The sequence below is a fragment of the Eutrigla gurnardus genome, assembly GCF_963514095.1.
Source record: "Eutrigla gurnardus genome assembly, contig: SCAFFOLD_105, whole genome shotgun sequence".
Taxonomy (NCBI): Eukaryota; Metazoa; Chordata; class Actinopteri; order Perciformes; family Triglidae; genus Eutrigla; species Eutrigla gurnardus.
This window is the reverse complement of record NW_028155383.1, coordinates 45,277-64,503: the sequence shown is the minus strand read 5'-3', so window position 1 is coordinate 64,503 and position 19,227 is coordinate 45,277. Positions and strand designations below refer to the sequence as shown.

General features: G+C 44.9%; 2 protein-coding genes across 2 annotated transcripts; both read right to left on the bottom strand.

Annotated features, from left to right (window-relative positions):
- Positions 1-4,096: 4,096 nt before the first annotated feature.
- On the bottom strand, positions 4,097-11,499 carry LOC311010329 (cilium assembly protein DZIP1-like; the record flags this gene model as incomplete). The annotated part of the gene is made up of 8 exons (XM_084040855.1): positions 4,097-4,137; positions 4,336-4,390; positions 4,467-4,529; positions 4,609-4,746; positions 4,834-4,992; positions 5,071-5,186; positions 5,316-5,400; positions 11,416-11,499. 8 exons carry the CDS (start codon positions 11,497-11,499, stop codon positions 4,097-4,099), a joined length of 741 nt encoding a protein of 246 aa, XP_083896981.1.
- A 5,391-nt stretch (positions 11,500-16,890) lies between these two features.
- LOC311010328 (uncharacterized protein) lies at positions 16,891-18,828 on the bottom strand (the record flags this gene model as incomplete). Its single annotated transcript, XM_084040854.1, has 4 exons — positions 16,891-17,177; positions 17,288-17,370; positions 17,919-18,248; positions 18,798-18,828. 4 exons carry the CDS (start codon positions 18,826-18,828, stop codon positions 17,058-17,060), a joined length of 564 nt encoding a protein of 187 aa, XP_083896980.1. The 3' UTR covers positions 16,891-17,057.
- Positions 18,829-19,227: the final 399 nt, after the last annotated feature.

Here is a 19,227-nt window from a genome sequence, read left to right as displayed (position 1 = left end):
CGATTCTCCGCACCACTGTATTTCTGGATAAGCTCACGTTGTTGAAATCCTGCACTTTTTCCGGGCACATTATTTCTGTGACTTTGATGAGGCACTGCTTTATGAAATCACCGTCTGAGAACGGTTTGCCGTGCTGGGCAATAAGTTTAGCGACTTCATAGCTTGCTGTTGTGGCGTTTTCCTGTATTTTGTTAGCACGAAAAAAAAACTGTTGTTGAGCTTGCAGGCTAGCTGCCATTTGCTTGACTTTCTGTGTTCGTTCGGCACCGGTGTACGATGTGTAGCTCTGATGCTTGGTCTCATAGTGCCGACGGACATTATACTCTTTCATCACAGAAATATCTTCATTGCAAATCAAACAGACACACTTTCCGTTGATTTCTTTGAAGAAATATTCATTTTCCCACCGTGTTTGAAATCTTCTACACTCACTTGCTATTTTGCGTTTCTTCGGTGCTGCCATTTCTGGTGACTCGCGGTAAAAGTTTTTCTTTGCTTAATTTTGCTTAGTGGAGAAGCACCGTTTCCGTGGCTGGCTCCATCTAGTGTTGAAACTGAGAAGTGCAACAGAGTTGAGCTCAAGCTTCTTGTGCGGGCCATATTCAATTATATTTTCAGAATTTGCTGCGGGCCAATAAAAACTGGACCGCGGGCCGCAGTTGGCCCGCGGGCCGTAGTTTGGACACCCCTGTTTTAATGAATCATTTCACTGTACGACTCCAGTAAACTTGGACCCAAAGTCCGTCTCATTCTCTCCGTGGTCTCTCCGCTTCGCTGTCCGCTCTTCCAGCGCGTCATCCAGCCCGCTGTTCCCCCACAAACACGCAGCAGAGACGGCAGAGACACACGGAGCAGTGAGGGGGGGCACAAGTATCACAAGTAATTAGTGGAATTATATTCATTACCAAAGCATTGGCTCATTAATTATCAAACTTCCTGGACAATAGAATGATTAAGAGAGCGAAGCTGGGAAGTGACCATGGCGGTGACTCAGCCGTGAAACCCGCAGCCACAGTAACATATTAGTGGAGGCTAGCTAGCTAATGCTAACTAGCTACGATAGTGTCGGTCCACCGAGCGACAAAACAATTAGTAAACACGAATATTACGTCCCCAAAAATAAACCGAAGGATTTTACTTTACGTTGCTACACCTAATATTAATGGAAAACATAATTTATTATATTTAAACTCACCTCCTGCTGCTGTAGTTAGCTGAGCGGGAAAAAGTCCTCTCTTTGAAGAACCGCGTTACGTTGAGTCGCTCCGCCTCGGCCGTTGTCGGGTAAATAGGCTCCCTCCGCCGGTGGCAGTAGTCCTTTCTTCTTTAGTGTATTTCACTTTTCAAAGTGTTTATATTTTGTTTGGAATTGGAATATAAGACGTATATATAGTTTGTCATAGTAGGAAATGCCCATACTACAACCTTGCCATGGTTTAGAGAAGACCATTGATGCTCGTTGCCATTTAGTCCCTGAGGGTTCAGGTCTATGCCACGGTCAAGTCCTGAAGTGCGCGAGGGCTCGCTCGCGGACATTTTGAGCCCACTTTTGATGCTGACTTTACCTGAAGGAAATTACCCACAGACAAAGTGCATGTGTGGAATATTACATTTACACAGATATATTAACATTAAAGATTTAAGGAGCATAAAACACTTGAAATCATAGGAATGTCATCATAAAGTAAAACTAGTAAATCAATGATTTGACAATGACGTCTGGTCTGGGATGATAAGATCCTGGAAGACGTTCAGATCAGGCTGTAAAATATGTGAAATAAAAACCAACACTTTTAGATCATCAAAATAAAGCGACATGTGGAGTGATGTCCTTATTTGTATTTCTACCATTTCAAGCCCTCACAGCCTCTCACACTCACCATATTTGACAGTATGTGACGACGGACTGCCGTTACGTCGGTCATAAATCAGACGGGTGTGTAGAGGTGGATACACAGGTTGTCATGATCTGTGTTTTTGGCATGTTCTGTTTCCTTGGTTTTGATTTCCTGTTTTATTTTGTCCTCAGTGTCATTTCCTGTCTCGTACTTCCTGGTCCTTGTTGTTTCCGCTGTCTTGACTCCCCCACCCTCTCGTGTTGATTACCATTCCTGCCCTGATGTGTTTCACCTGTTCCTCGTCAGCTCCCTGCCTCCCTGTGTATATAGTCTGTGTTTCCCCTGTCTCATTGTTGGTTCATTGTTGCTGTCGATGTCGCTTTCGTCATTGTCTTCCCCTGCATGCTGCACCACGTCTTGTCACTGGATATTTTTGTACCTCGTCCTGCCTCCCGTATCCCTTCGTGTTTTGGTTCCTTTTTGTAAGTGTTTCTTTAATGGTCGTTTTTGCCTTTGTGGTTTCTTTGTTTGATACTTTGTTTTAGTCTTAGTTTTGGTTCTCGTTTATTATTTAAATAAATCTTCATTTTTTTAACTGCATTTGGGTCCTCGCCTCCCCTCTTTTTCAAGTCCACGTTTTGCCCTGAACCTGACAGAATGAACCAACCCAAAGAGGACCCAGCAGTTAATGGGCTTAGAGTCATACAGTGGTATGTGGACTTCATTACCAATCCTGCTAGCAGGACACGCCAAATTGCTGCTAGCGAACTGTTTTTTCAAGCCGCAGCTAAGCCACCAGCCCCTGTCACAGCCATGCTAACCGCTCATGCCGCAGTCTCAGCCATGCCACCAGACCATGTCTCAGCCACCGCACAGCTTCCCAGCTCCTGCCCGAACCCGTTTAGGGGTACTCATCTGGCCCTGGGAGGGCCAAGGAGCATCCAGCTGGCTAACCGGCAGTTGGCTCGTCGGTTGACGGCCTCGAGGAGGAGGTGCGGCATGAGGAAGCGAGCCGCCCCGATGCTGCTCACATCGGTTCTAACGGGGGGTCCGTCCGTCACCAGTTCCAGCGGAGGCCCGCCCGTCCAAGCTACCAGCCCATGCCACAGTTCCAGCCATGCTACCAGCCCATGCCACAGTTCCAGCCATGCTACCAGCCCAGGCCTCAGCTCCAGCCATGCTACCAGCCCAGGCCTCAGCTCCAGCCATGCTACCAGCCCAGGCCTCAGCTCCAGCCAAGCATCCAGCCCAGGCCACAGCCAAGCATCCAAGCATCCAGCCCACGCTACGGCCACAGCCAAGCAACCAGCCCACGCCACGGTCACAGCCAAGCAACCAGCCCACGCCTCGGTCACAGCCAAGCAACCAGCCCACGCCTTGGCCAGTGGCCTTCAGTCGGCGGCCCGGTCGACACCTGCCATTGGCCTTCAGTCGGCGGCCCGGTCGACACCTGCCATTGGCCTTCAGTCGGCGGCCCGGTCGACACCTGCCATTGGCCTTCAGTCGGCGGCCCGATCGACACTCTCCAGTGGTCTTCAGTCGGCGGCCCGTCCGTCACCAGTCCCGGCGGAGGATCGTCCGGCGCCAGCCCAGACAGGGGACCGTCCCACACCTGCTCCTCGCAGCCTATTGGGGGTTTGCCTGTCACCCTTTCCTGTTCCGACGGGGGTCCATCCGACGCCTGCTCCCCGCAGCCTATTGGGGGTTTGCCTGTCACCCTTTCCTGTTCCGACGGGGGTCCGTCCGACGCCTGCTCCCCGAAGTCGTCCGGGAGCCCGCTCTTCGCCCGTTCCTGTTCCGACGGGGGGCCGTCCTGCGCCTGCTCCACGCAGCCTTCGGGAGGTCCGCTCGTCACCCGTTCCTGTTCCGACGGGGGGCCGCCCTACGCCTGCTCCACGCAGCTTTCTGGAGGTCCGCTCGTCACCCGTTCCTGTTCCGACGGGGGGCCGTCCTACGCCTGCTCCACGCAGCCTTCGGGAGGTCCGCTCGTCACCCGTACCTGTTCCGACGGGGGGCCGTCCTACGCCTGCTCCACGTCGCCTTCCTGAGTGGTTAGGGTTTGGGTGGATTTGAGGACATATTCCGCATCTGGAAGTTGGGAAAAGGAGCATTTATGATTGGTTGTTTTGTCAGTGCCATCTGCTTTAATGACAGGATGGAAAAAGGATGGAATAATTAAATAATTATTTATAATTATAACAATGCAAGTTTGTGAACTCTGGCTGCTCAGCTGTAGCGAGTAATGGGAAACTGTGGTGCTATTCCAGGAAAAGTATCCGTTTCCTGTGCACTATGGTTCCTGTCAAATATACAGTATCATCATGTCTCAATACAACACAATCTGAGGCCAAATACAGGATATCCTGAACAAGTGCTGACCCCCCCGCCTCACTTCCTGGCTGTGCAAGTGTAAGTGTTATAACCTGCTCTCTCTGGGCCTTGATGGTGCGCTCCTTCTCCTGCAGCCTCCTGCCCATCTCCTGCTGCAGCCGCCGGCCGCTCTCCTGCTGCTCCGCCATGGACGACTGCATCCTGCTCAGCTCGTTCAGCAACTGGGAGGCGACGTTTCACGGCTTCAAATTACACGTAAACGACATAATAATGATGAGGTTTGATAAGAACACATACCTGGTTCTTTTCAGACTCGTGTTGGCCCTTTATTTCCTGCAGCCTGGATTCCCACTTTTGATCCTAGAGGAGAATATTTGTGTCCTCAAAAGGATTTCATTCACTTGTAATTATGGAAAGAACATCTGGCCTCGACACTGACCTGTTTCTTCAGTTGGTGTTCCAGCTTCTGCATGGCTTGGATCTGCATCTCTTTGTAGTTGTCCAGATCTCTCTCTGGCTGCGAGTGAACAGGGACGGACGATTTCTCAAGCTTGGCGGTCTGATTCTGATTTGCTTCCTATGAATAAAAATAGTAAAAAAAAAAGGTATGAATAAAATATATGCTGGAGAACCAAAATGGATTATCCAAGTATTCTTTTTGTACATTGAGAGCCTGAATGTTCCGGGTGTAAAGATACTCCATCTCTCTACGCATGCCGTCCCTGCTGTCTTCTATCTTTCTGTCCATGCGCGCCATCTCCTCCGCCTTAAAGTGGTCCAATTCTCTCAGCAGGTCTTTTTGCAGGGACTGCTGCTCTTTTTCCTGGAATCACAACGGAAATCAAACGAGCAGGAACCAGAAGTTTGGCATTTTTGCTTTAAAAGGTGTCGTTTTTCCTACCTGAGCTGTTTTGGCTTGCAGGTCCTGTTGCTGCTGAACAATCTGCTCCTTCAGACCGCTGATCTCCGATTTGAGGCTGTCGATCTGAGATTTCTTCTCACTGTCTGACCGGAACTCTGGAAGGACGTAGAAGAACAAAGAAAACAAGATATTTGTGTCACGACACAATGTGAGGAAGCGTATCATATTTCAGCTGCAAATACATCTTCACAGGACATCCTTAAATGATTTAATGTGCGACGTACCGGTCTCGTACTCATCAGGGTGCCGCCGCTGGATGTGATTCTGGAGGAACGAGGAATTGAGGAAGGACTTTCCACAATGTGGACACTAAAAGAAAGAAACACAAAATACAGGTATCAATATATCACCTTGTGAGTTTTCTTTTACAAAGAAAGCAAAGCTCAAGCCATATTTTTGGATATTCAATTCAAATCAAGGCTGTGCAGGGCTCCAGACTAACTTTATGCATTGGTTGCACTGGTGCACCTAACTTTTTTTTTTAGGTGCACCAGCACAAAATTCATGATCACCCACATTTTTCATCGCGTCACCTTTAACACCAAAAGGTCACCTTTTCATCGCTCTCCATTTACATAATGACGCCCCCTTATGGCCTAGGTTAACTGCAGCACCATCAGCACCCAGAGCACCCGTTTTCTCCAGCCAATCTGCACACTGATGCCCAAACGCAGCAAATGCTTGCTTTGTGGCAGCATAAATTCCTCAAGAATAAAAAGATCATACAGGTCACTTGCCTATAGATTGCAAATGGAAAACTGTTTATGTGATCTTAGCCTAGCCTACTTATGTTTTTACTTAGGCTATTCATTTTTAATAATATTAGGAATAGGCTACTATACAATGTCCTATTCATGATGTCTCATGCTGTAATTTGGGCCTTCAAACACTGTGCGTGTCCATGCTCCACCAGACATGTCCAATTAACATGTTGACCGGCCTCCCTTTCCGCAAAATGCGGCAGTAGACAATAACGCACTCCTTCGTAGAGACGTCTGTGTCGCCGTCAATCATGAATGACGTGTACGCGGCGTTTCCAACCTCCGCAGCTGTCTTGTTCTTTAGTGTGTCGGCATCTTTTTCAGCAGAATAATTTCGAACTTAGATTTAGTGAACGGCAACTCCTCCTTTGCAATATTGTATGCGACGTTGACTTTGATAATCATTTCAGATGCCTCAGCGGACCTGATTGATACAGCCTGACGCTGAAATGCAGCTGGGAGAGCTTTATTAACACACTTATCACGGCATGTAGTATGCTTTTTGGACATATTGCGCTTTTTCAACGTCTCGATGCGAAATGTTGTTGACTCTTCCACAAACGCACTATTACCGGCCATATTCTGACCACACTCCCGACAATAAATGCAGTGCATTGAGTCCCTTTCTTTATCGTACATCAGCCAGGGAAATTGCTTCAACCAGTCCTGTCTGAAGGCATATTTTTGGGCTTTTTAATTAATTAATTATTTGTCTCGGGGCCAGGCTTTCTGCCTCTCTTCATTTTTGGAGAAAATGGAAGCGCTCAGGAATACCTGCTCAGCTCGCTCACATTTTTCGAACTGACACAATTTACAGCAGTGAAAAGGACCACAGCCAATCAGAGGCAAGGACCCACCCGAGCTCTGTCTCTTATTGGTTTAGACCACGATACCATCAGGAGAACACAACGAGATGCTGCGCTTACGATTTCATAAAAATCACTCATAAAAATTTTGGTCGCATTTTCAACCAAAATGGTCGCACTCTGGAGCCCTGTATTGTATCTGAGATATCAGCCTGTCCAATTAGGAAGCAGCACTGATTGGGAATCAATTTCACCTGCTGTTGTGTAAATGGAACAGTCCACAGGTGGAAACGAGTGGCAATTAGCAAGACATCCCTATAAAGGAATGGTTCTGCAGGTGTTGACCGCAGACCATTTCTCTGTTCTCGGCCTTTCTGGCAGATTTTTTTCTTTTTTGAATTTTGCCAGTGTTTGCACCACTATGGGGAGCATGAGGCGGTTTCTCCAACCCACAGAAGTTGCCCAGTTAGTGCAACTCATCCATGATGGCACATCAATGCACACTGTGGCAAGAAGGTTTGCTGTGCCCCCCAGCACAGTGTCAAGAGCATGGAGGAGATTCCAGGAGACAGGCCAGTACACCAGGAGACGTGGAGGGGGCCGAAGAATGTCAACAACCCAACAGCAGGACCGATATCTGCTCCTTTGTGCACGGAGGAACAGGAGGAGCACTGCCAGAGCCCTACAAAATGACCTCAGCAGGCCACTGATGTTCAAGTTTCAACTCAAACGGTCCCAAATCGACTCCATGAGGGTGGTTTGAGGGCCCGACGTCCACAAATAGGGCCTGTGCTTAAAACCCAACACCGTGCAATGCCATTGGCATTTGCTAGAGATCACAGAGATTGGCAGATTCGCCATTGGCGCCCTGTGCTCTTCATGGATGAGAGCAGGTTCACCCTGAGCACATGTGACCGACATGACAGGGTCTGGCGACGCCGCGGAGAACGTTCTGCTGCTGCAACATCCTCCAGCATGACAGGTTTCGCGGTGGCCTAGTGATGGTCTGGGGAGGCATTTCTTTGGAAGGTCACACAGCCCTCCATGTGCTTGCTGGAGGTACCCTGACTGCCATTAGGTACCGGGATGAGATCCTCAGACCCATTGCGAGACCATATGCTGGTGCAGTGGGCCCTAGGTTCCTTCTAATGCATGACAATGCTAGGCCTCATGTGGCTGGAGTGTGTCAGCAGTTCCTGCATGATGAAGGCATTGATGTTATGGACTGGCCTGCCTGTTCCCCAGACCTGAATCCTATTGAGCACATCTGGGACATCATGTCTCATTCCAGACCTGTGCTGTCCTCAGATCTGCGTACAGGAAGAGGTGGAGCTTTACTCTTTACTTAGAGACATTTCTCAGAACTGCATTTGTGGGAAACCAAAAAATTTTTAATCAGACAAGAATGATGACTGATGACATTTACATGACTGTTACTATGACAACCAGGAAACCACTTAGATGTTCCTATCAGATTAATGCTGTCAGTGTGGTCTTATTATTTCCGCAGACAAACATGGCCGGCAGCAAAGGGACTTTTTCAGATCCCTGCAGGTACGTCATCATTTCAACCAGACCAGCAGACTTAACAGCAGAATGTGAGGTTTAGAAAATCCTAAAAATCTGCCTTCGGTTGAATAACAAATAAGTCCACCTGTAGAAGGCACAACAGTCTCTTCTAGGATAAACATGGTAACACCTTGTACATAAAAGAACATATTTTGGGACTTTTCATGCATAGAAAAAGTGGGAAAGAGTTTTATGTAAGGATGTTGAAAGACTTTTATACACTGTGAAATACAGTTTGTTTCAAATCAAATTATAATTAAAAAATATATTTTTGTGTTCAAATGTGTTTTGGTTTGAACTCGACATTCCGAATTCCAATGAGTACAACTTGACTGGCCACAGTCACTTAGTGAGGTCACAACACTCAGAGTTCCACATCTTGAGAAGAGATTAAAGCAGACATTTGGACACAGATCAGATACCTGGACACAGATCAGATACCTGGACACAGATCAGATACCTGGACACAGATCAGATACCTGGACACAGACCAGATACCTGGACACATCACATATCTGCTATTACTACGTTCAACCACTACTGTTCGAGAGTCATGACTTCTATATTGTGGAAGACAACCAGCGCTGTTCAGTGTCCGTCCTCCAGGAGACAACTGAGTGAGTAGTGTAGCTGCCATCAACGACAGTTGAATAAATAGGTTAAATAAATAAGTTAATACATATTTGAATCAATCAATAAATACACAAGTTAATACGCATACATAGTAATACATTCACGAGTTAATAGGCTACATACACATGAATAGTAAGACATAAGAACAATTTAATGTCAAACTGCCTTTATTTTGTTTTATTTGTTTTCTTTGAAGTTACAAGTCTTACGGGCTTGAAGAGAGTCATAACTCACGTAGGAACCAAAGTTCTGAAGTGACAGACGGGGGCGGGTTTACTGAAGGGACTGTTGTTGTTTGGACCGCGTTCGCGGTACGGAGATACCTCAGTGCGCAGAGAGCGCTATTGCAAGAACATTGTATTCCGCAAGTGTATTTTGTGGAGTACATTGAAGCGAGGATTTATGTTTTTATGAAGAACTGAAGACCTCTTTTTTATTTCTCTCAAGTAAAGCGGCCAATGAGGTACCGTTGCTATCTTGCTACTAAATGTTGATAGACGTTAAAGCTAACGTGACATCATGTAGCCTTAAGGATACTGTTTACGCTACGTATATGGTGTCGATAAGAAAGTAATTGTTTGTTTCTGTATTTCTGTTTCTGTATGTCTAGTTCTCACGGCACACCTTTGCACATTCGTGTGAATAAATGCCAGTAAATATAAAGGAACGACTTGGTTTCGTGATTTCAACTTGAGGGGAGTAACAAGTAGTGAGGACAAAGTCCTGGGAAAACTGTCGTCTCTTACTTGAAAATCTCAACCTTATTTCACGGGAAGGCGTCCAAATAGCTGGACATTTTAAGGACACTCATGAAAACACATTTTAAGCTTTTAATGTGTCATTTTGCATCATGGTTGGTCTTCACTTGCAGCATGTAGACTAACTGGAAGGTGCTTCAGTCTGCAGTCTGCAGTAAATAACAACAATAATAATAATAATAGATTTTCTTTGTAGTGTACTTTTCATTCAATGAATAAAAATGAAGCATAGTACATCAGAATGAAGGTGCAATTTAGCAGTCAAAGGACTTTTTTAAAGTCCCAGTCGTAGTGTACTTTAAAAAACACTTTAAAAAAGTCCCGAGTTTGATTGAATGAAAAGTACACGACAAAGAAATTCTATTATTATAATTGTTATTTTTTAAACTGCAGACTGAAGCACACACAGAGTCCCTCTTCCCACGGGTCGTACCACTATCACAGGGGGGAGGCGGAGGGAAGTAGCAGCAATCTTCCAATTCCTCGGTTAAAAACAGAAACGAGGAGGTCCAAAACAACCAAGGAAAAGAAAACACCGGTGGAAAAGGAGGAAAAAAAGAGAGTTTGCGACGGTGCCCGTGATAAAACCAGAGTCAACATCGGACCCGCGTTTCAACGGTGGCGTGATCTAAGGGATTTCAAAGGGCACTAGGCGAATTCGACTTGATGTAGCCGCCTGCAGCGCGCCACCTAACGTGATGTATTGTGGGTTGAAAGCGATGCATGATGGCTAGAATTGTGTCCGACTTAGCAGCCGACTGCAAAGACGTCACAGGGTCGCGACCATATCACGTGACCCAAAACATCGCGGGAACAAGTTTTTAAGAGCCGCTTCTTGCGGCGCTTGGCAGCGCGGTGAACGGTGGCTGCAACCGGCTTGTCCACACCTCCGCTACATCGGAATGGTTCTCATTGGTTAAAAGTTCAATGACGTGTGTTCAGGTCTGCACTCGGCGGCCACCTTGTGGTGAAATGATAGTTTTTATTTTGGTCGCAATGATCTCATGGCTTGATCTTAAGTTCCGTGCATTGTGTTGTGAGTCGGCCTATTATATGTGAGGTCTGGTTAATACAAACATAGAATGATAATACAAATATACTGGAAAAAAGAATGCCTTCCACATGTCGCCTTGCGTGTGTGTATGTATATATATATATAGGCTATATATATATATATATATATATATATATATAAAACATATCCTCTTTGGTTTGCTGCTGTGTTCTATCGCTTGAGCACCATAGTCACGTTGACTTAGTTGTTCGACTTGACGGCGTTTGGCTGCCGTCTCTTTTAGAGCCCGCCCCCTCAGACACCTGCAGCTCTCGTCGGCGTGATAAGTCAAGTCAAGCCAAGCCAAGACCATCCCGAACAAGCCTACTGAGTCGAGGGGGAGGGGCTCGGTGGTCGTGGGGGAGGAGCCTGAGAGTTGTAAACATTCAAATCTGACAGAGTGCCCTCGATCCGTCGGACTTGCCGACTGGGACTTTAATAAAAGACAAACTATCTGTGATCACTCATTTCAAATGTTCATGTATTTTTAGGCTTTTAATGTGTCATTTTGCATCATGGTTGGTCTTCACTTGCAGCATGTTGACTAACTGATGCTGGTTCTTCCATTAGTCTCTCACACTGACGATCATATAGTAGATAGTAGATAGCAAACTAAGCCATGTGTTTGTTGTTGCAGGACGCCACACTGAGCCCATCACCAATGCAGTTAGAGAGGAGATTCTTGAAAGGGCCAGCAAGAGGAGCAGGACAAGTCCACGTCCCTCTGAGGGCTGCAGCCTCACATTTAGTGGGCCTTCATCAAGTGGCAGTTCTGGTTCATCGTACACCTGCTCATCTGACAGCTCAGGTGAGATGAGACGGATCATTCTAATTCTTCGCTCAGCTTGAATTTGATCTCCGTGATCTTGAACGTGGTTTCGGACTTCATTGAAATGAAGCCAGCATCGTCCATGCTGATCTTCAGATTGGGTTCGGCCATATTGCCCATTTGCCGGGTGGTGAAGCTCACACCGATTGCCTTCATGAAGTCATCGAAGTTCTCGCTGTCCCCATGTTGTCCCCCACTCTTTGAAACAGGAGACGTGAGACTGAGAGGTGGACAGCGTCAATGTTCATGCATGTTATTTTTATTTTATGTGGTGCTCCAAAAACAAATCATTGTATATTATAACAATACAAATCTATAATTATCTTCCTCCTGCTTCATTCCTTCATTAAAACTTGACAGTGTCAGAAGTCAGGATTCTGACCTGAGTTTGACTTCTGACTCTGCAGCTGAATTGCTGCATTAGTTTTTGCCATATTCTAAAGGAAAAGTCTAATTAGCATTTTGCTGAGGGGTTCTGTGTGACGCTAACTTCTGGGGTTCATCCCTGCAGCTGTTATCATGAAGCATTTGCAGCACAGCGCCACCTCCTGGAGTCTTGAGAGACGTAAATTCATGCTCATTTTTATTGTGCTTGTATTGGTCTATAAACAGGCAATATCATCTACAGTTTACTTTTCTTAAGAAATATCATTTTTATTTAGTTTCACGCTTTTTATTTTTCAGAACAAATTTAACAGAATGCATAAACATCCGAGCTGATTCCCAAATAGTGGACGACATTATTTTAACATTAGATATTTGGATCATATTAAGTATTCAATACATTTGCTACCTGTAAGCAAACTCTGAGGCATGGTACCGGTACCACATTCTGGAGACTGGAGGGGAATCAGCGACACAGATGGAGCTGTGGTGAACTGAAGTCAGATTGTAGGAAGTAAACGTGAGAAGAACTATTATCATTTTGATGACTCGCACACGTTTAATTACACTCCATATCATACGTTAGATCCGTGTTATCATGATGAACTCCAGCAGTGTTTTTGATGCTTTTACTGAGTGATATTTTTTTCATAAACACCTTCTTTTAAAATCCAACTCGTATTTTAAATCAAAATAATTTGAAATATTGAATCAGCGCTGTCACCGCAGGAGGAGGAGGAGGAGGAGACGGCCCGACTGCATGTAATATAGGATACAATAAATACCCTCCATTAGATCACTGCAGAACACAGCAGGAATAACTACATGTTCTCCTTATTTACTGTGCATATGTCATCAACACACATACATACAGCCATTAAGCCATCGTATACTTGTTACCAGTGGCGGTTCTACACGGGGGCCTACAGGGGCCAGTGCCCCTGTAAAAATGTCCCAGGCCCCCCCTGTGGCCCCCCCAGAGCTGACTGAATAAGCTGACTGAATGATAAAATGAAAATGAAATAAATTGATCAAGTTATTACGATTTTATGCGCTAGCGCCAAAAGCGGAACTAATGTGACTCAGCGCTCTACACGGAATAATTAGAGCGACGCACCCAAACACTGCCTTGCCGGATGCGAGATGAGAGTGAGAACGGCACTTTCCATTTTTTAATGTGCCCCTCTGATCAAACATTGGCCCCACCTTGGCCCCCCCAGTAAAATTTGTCTAGAACCGCCACTGCTTGTTACACTTTATCCTCGTTTTTAAACCACCAGAGCGCAGAGGAAATGCGCTGTAATGAGTGCCACGCTCGTGCGCGCTCAGTCGTGGAGCGTGGAGAGCGCAACTTTACCAAACTTCATGAGGCAGACTCTACCACCCGGCAAAGGTGGTAGAGTCCCCAGCATGATGACCCCAAGCCACGGACTGCGGTCACGCCAGCCGCCGATTGAAAAAGCCCCGTCAAGCCAGCCGCCGCTGAGTAGGCTATCAGTTGCGCATCTATTACTGCACTTACGGTACGGGTGCCCGACGTGGCCAAAATGGATAGGAAAGCAGTTTTTATACCCGTTGCAACGGTTAAACATGAGAAAAATGATAGGTTTGCTAATATTTTCAATGTATTCTAGTTGTTAATGATACTGAATATTATTTTAGCAAATATCAAGCCATTTTACTGTATGATTTTATCATAAATTGACTTACAATTCTTCCTTAAGAGGTTTGCTAATATTTACAATGGATTCTTGTTCAGAGTGATCCTGACTATCATTATAAAAATATCAAGACATTTTACTGCATGGTTTTTATACTAAATTCAATTCATAATAATCCCAGTATCAAAGTGCATCATGGCGAATGGATAATTTCCTGATTTTCAGAAATGAATTAAACGTCATTATTTTTTATTTAAGATACGAGTTGGATTTTATTCCTTAAGAGGTTTGTTAATATTTTCAATGGATTCTTGTTGAGAGTAACCCTGAATGTTATTATAGAAAATATCAAGACATTCTACTGTATGGTTTTATAATAAATTCAACAAATTTAATTTGTGTCAAATCTCAGTGTCATATTTAAATTTGACACTGGGATTTTATGAATTGAATTTATTATAAAACCATACAGTAAAATTACTTGATATTTTCTATAATAATAGTCAGGGTTACTCTCAACAAGAATTAATTGAAAATATTAATTTTAGCATCACCACTTATTACTGCTTAATATTATATTTATAAATGATAGATACCACTCAAAGTGGTCCAAGACTGATCACATGATGACGTGAAACTACTTGAATTTAAAAACTGGCAAAGTGATTGAGAACAATGATTTGACACGTTGGAGTCAAACATTTCTTTACAACATTAAAGAGACCAATCGGAAACGGAGACAGACTTTGGACTTTCGATTGGAGGAACTGTTTGGTCCCAGAATGCTCTCTGCCAACTCGTCAGCTGTTTGCTCTCAGCTGGAACACAAAAACAAACAATATGACAAAGTTCACTAATATTGCTGTAAATATGGTAAAAAGTGACTTTAAAATACTCACCACTTTTTTAACCGTTAGGAGCTAAATGTGTCAACATGTAGCCGTTCATTTCAGAGTGTGTCACGTGAAAAAACAGACAGATACATCACATGATGTAATATATATGTATTTATTTTCATTTGCACAAAGATTCCAGAGGAGCAGTCGTTGGATGTGAGGATTCCTCCATGTTGGACTTCACCACTAAGAGCCCTGTTCCATGTTATTCTTGTACTATGGGGAGCTTTGCTCCGTTCTATTGACTGGAACACTGTTGATGATGTGAGCCTTACCGTTACACTGAGCCTGCTAGCACTGCTAGTTCACTGGACCATAGATTACCATCCGCATGAACACCTGGGTGATTCATGCATCTGGTTTTAAGTCCAAACACTGGGACTACTATCACTGCCATGCACCAGCATTTTCCAAACACAAACAGTCCTTGAGCTCTTGCTCTGACTTCATGATAGAATTGTGAATAAATAGTGAAGTCTGTAGTCTGTCTTCTCTTTAGTCTGTCTTCACAAATCTCAAACAAACCAACACGCTGAATAGATCTCAGGCTCCTCCAACAAAGCTCCTTAAATGTGTCCAAAACTAAATCACAGCACTTCAAAACCACAACGTACCACATGAAATAGTCTAGAAATCAAATATAGGCAGAAAATGGAACATAGAAACATGAAATGAGAGATTTGTGGTCGATTGTAATTCCAAAACAAATATACAAAGTCAAGATTTCAATGTTCTACTTCAACTGCATCGACCTGCTGCATATGTTTCTTATGTTTATTCAGATTGTTTGCTTAGTTATGACCATATTTCTCTTCAAAATCTGTTCAGTACAAAAATGAGCAAACTCCCTGAGACAGATGCTTCATCATTATTCTATATACAGACTTTTATTTTGAAATTTACCCTGGATTTACTGATCATCCCATGGCCTCATATTTGTTAGTTTTTTGGCATTTTTGTTTCATTTTGCTTTTTGCTTTCTCTTCTCATCATATAAAACATCGTCATGAATAAAAAGTCACGATAAACAACAACATTCCTTAAACTAAGTCAAATGAGCTCAAAACTTATAAAAAAATAGCAAAATCAAGTACAATTGTTATGAAATGAGCAAAATGATTAATAAGAGTAAAATCCTGAAATACAAAATCAAATACTTGTTTATAAAGTACAACATTAAGTCAACACTTTATGTACAAAATGAAGCAGAATTCTTATGAAATATGAATATTGGTTCATCACAAAAATAAGCTGTTCATTGTAATTCTCTTCAATTAAATGTGTCCTGCTGCCCAAATCGACTTCACAACAACAATGAGCCATGTGAACCACAAGGGGGCGCTGACGTGAAGTCATGACATGTGACTAACAGATGAAGTCGGTGTGAAAACAGTCTCTGGGACCTCCAACAGGACTCTGCAGTCCTGGTGCTGGGAGATTTCAACCACGTCTCCATGAAGAAACCTGTTACCATAGCAACAACAAGCCTTGCTTCAACAAGGAAGTAAGGCTCCTATGCAGTGAGACAAATGCTGCATTTCAATGTGGCGACAAAGACCAATACAAACTCCTTAAATAGCAACTTCAAAAGGCAGCTCAAACAGCTGAAGCCACTTCTAGAGTCACACCTGAAAACAAGCTCCAAGTCCATGACTTTAAGGGGGTTTGGCAGGGCCGGCACACAATCACTAACTACAAGACCAAGCATCATGTGAGCCCCCCTTCCTGAGAGGCTGAAGGATTTCTAATAATAATAATAACACATTCAATTTATATCACGCTTTTCTGAACCCAAAGACGCTTTACAGACAAGAGATAAACAGACCATCAGACAAAACAATGAAAGAAAGAAGATGGGTTTGGAGGCGGGACTGGAATATGGTGAGGGACTCAGAATCACCGATGGTTTGGGGAAGGGAGTCCCAGAGCCTGGGAGCTGCCCTGGAGAAGGCTCTGGCCCCGAAGCTGCGGAGGTTGGATTTGTGGATGGAGAGGAGACCGGCTGATGTGGATCTGAGGGCCCGCGAGGGTTGGTAGGGGGGGGTGAGGTCAGGGAGATGAGGGGGGGCCAGATGGTGGAGTGCCTTCTAGATGGGAAGCCAGTGGAGAACACCAGACTGGAGGGGCTCAAACAGGTTATTAATGTGGAGATGGGATTGTAATTTTGTCATTTCTACTGTAGATTGGAGACCAGTGAAGCTCAGACCAGCTCTCTCAGTCTCCCCCACCCTAGGTTGGCTGGTCCACCCTTTTCAATCTCAGAGCATGATGTCAGAAGGCTGCTCCACCATCAAAACATCAGGAAAGCGGCGGGGTGCTTACCAGGGTGAAGGAGAACAGCTCCCCACTGACCCCTCCCACCCAGCACATCACCTGTTCACTCTTTTACCATCAGGGAAGAGGTACAGAAGCATCACCAGCAGATCCTCACGCTTCAGAGATAGCACCTAGCTCCAAACCCCCCACTTCAACATGGACATCTTTTCATGTCCAGAGTAATAACAATATAGTAGAAATGTGATCAGTCATATTTCCAGAGGAACATGCGTATGAACATGAGCTGGTGTCGGTGTGTTAGAAACCCATGTGGATGTGAGAGGAGCTCCTTGGAGGTGCTACTCTGCTCCCCGAGCTCCTTCCTGTTCAGTCGGCCCTCCTTCAGCTGCACCAACGCCCAGGTTGTAGTAATCCGGCTCCACGTCCTCCCGTCTGCCCGGCTTCTGCCCCCTGCTGGCCTGGAGAGACGTGACAGCACACAGACATGTGACTTCCTGCATGGCTCCTCTCTCCAGGTCAATGAACACAGACTGAGTCAGTGCTCTCAACAACAGACATGTGTCAGTACCTTAAAGTAGAAGTAAAGGCCAACGTTCACCAACAGCAGAAGCAGCGGCACGGTGACCAATCTGATGATGACAGGTCTCAGATCTGATGATCAAACACATGGACAGTCATCACATGACTCATCATGACTCCAACAGCTGCCATTCAACACAAACTAGGGACCTGGCATTCTGTCCTCCAGTCCATTGTTTGCTGTCACCATTTACAGACCTGGTTTCACTTTGTTCACTAGATCAGGGCTGGATTCCAGAAAGCAGGTTTAGTTCAAACTCTGAGTTTGTTAAGCCTGAGAAGAGGGACACTCTGGGTCCTCTGTTCCACAAAGACAGTGAACCTAAACTTCCACCTAATAGATATGGAAGCACATTGATTGGAGCAGCCTGACGTCGGGACACGATGTTCAGAATCAGAATCAGAAAGGAGTTTATTGCCGAGCATGGGCAGACTGGCAATCTGGCATCAGATTAAAACCATATGTCTTAGGCTGCCTGTTTGCACAATATTCTTCTGCTTCATTTTCAGCTGCAGCCACATTCTTTTTGTGTCTGTGGGATTAAACCTAAATCTAAAAGAATATTATTACATTTCACTTCTTCCAGTCATGCTAATCAGGAATTGAACAGTCAGCTTACCTACGACAGTGACAGAGAGCAGACGGCTCTCAGAGGAGAGGTTATGAGAAAGAACATGGACGTGATAAACACAGCTGTAGCGTCCCTGGTGGGCGGGCTCTGCAGCAGGAAACAGGAAGTGGGCAGTGTGATTGACAGCTGGCTGGGTGTAGTTGTGTGCTGAGTTGGAGGAGGTGAAGGTGAGCTGGAAGGAGCCTCCTGGGTACTGTGGCTGGACGGAGCAGAAGACGATGAAGGTGGAGCCCCTGAACGCCTGAAACCCCTGCTGCTGGGCCTCGGAGACCCCGTCCATGGAGGAGGACACGGAGATGTTTGGCTGCAGCAGCAGGTCTGTAAAGACAGAGAGATGATGAACGGTCACATGAGGCTCGTTGGAGATGAACTGCTCCTCGCCTGGAAAGTAGACGAGATCAGGCGGCAGCAGCAGGAGGCGGAGCCTAAAAGCTGCCGTCCAGTCCAACACTTTCCAGCAGCCTTCATAGACGTCACAGGAAGTCATAGAAACAGTTCCATCCTGTTAGATGCTACCTGTAGTTTGTGAACACGTTCAGATTTATATATTTTTTAAGAATTCATTTGGATTTATTCATATTTGTTCATAAATATCTGGAAATGTGTGTATGTTGCATTTTATTCTCTCCTTTCCTCTTTTGATGTCTGCCTCATAAAGAATGATGTAACTACTCATTTTGATAAGTGCTATAAATAACCTTTATTATTGTTGTTATAATTATGGTTATTATTATTATCAAACACAAAAGATATGTTTGACACTTTTATTGCACAACATGAGACTTATAGCCCACGATCTAGCGTTAAATATTAGAATGAGATCAAGATACGCTGCGGAAACAGGAAGTGATGCCATTCGACACAAACTAGGGACCTGGCATTCTGTCCTCCAGTCCATTGTTTGCTGTCACCATTTACAGACCTGGTTTCACTTTGTTCACTAGATCAGGGCTGGATTCCAGAAAGCAGGTTTAGTTCAAACTCTGAGTTTGTTAAGCCTGAGAAGAGGGACACTCTGGGTCCTCTGTTCCACAAAGACAGTGAACCTAAACTTCCACCTAATAGATATGGAAGCACATTGATTGGAGCAGCCTTACGTCGGGACACGATGTTCAGAATCAGAATCAGAAAGGAGTTTATTGCCGAGCATGGGCAGACTGGCAATCTGGCATCAGATTAAAACCATATGTCTTAGGCTGCCTGTTTGCACAATATTCTTCTGCTTCATTTTCAGCTGCAGCCACATTCTTTTTGTGTCTGTGGGATTAAACCTAAATCTAAAAGAATATTCACAATA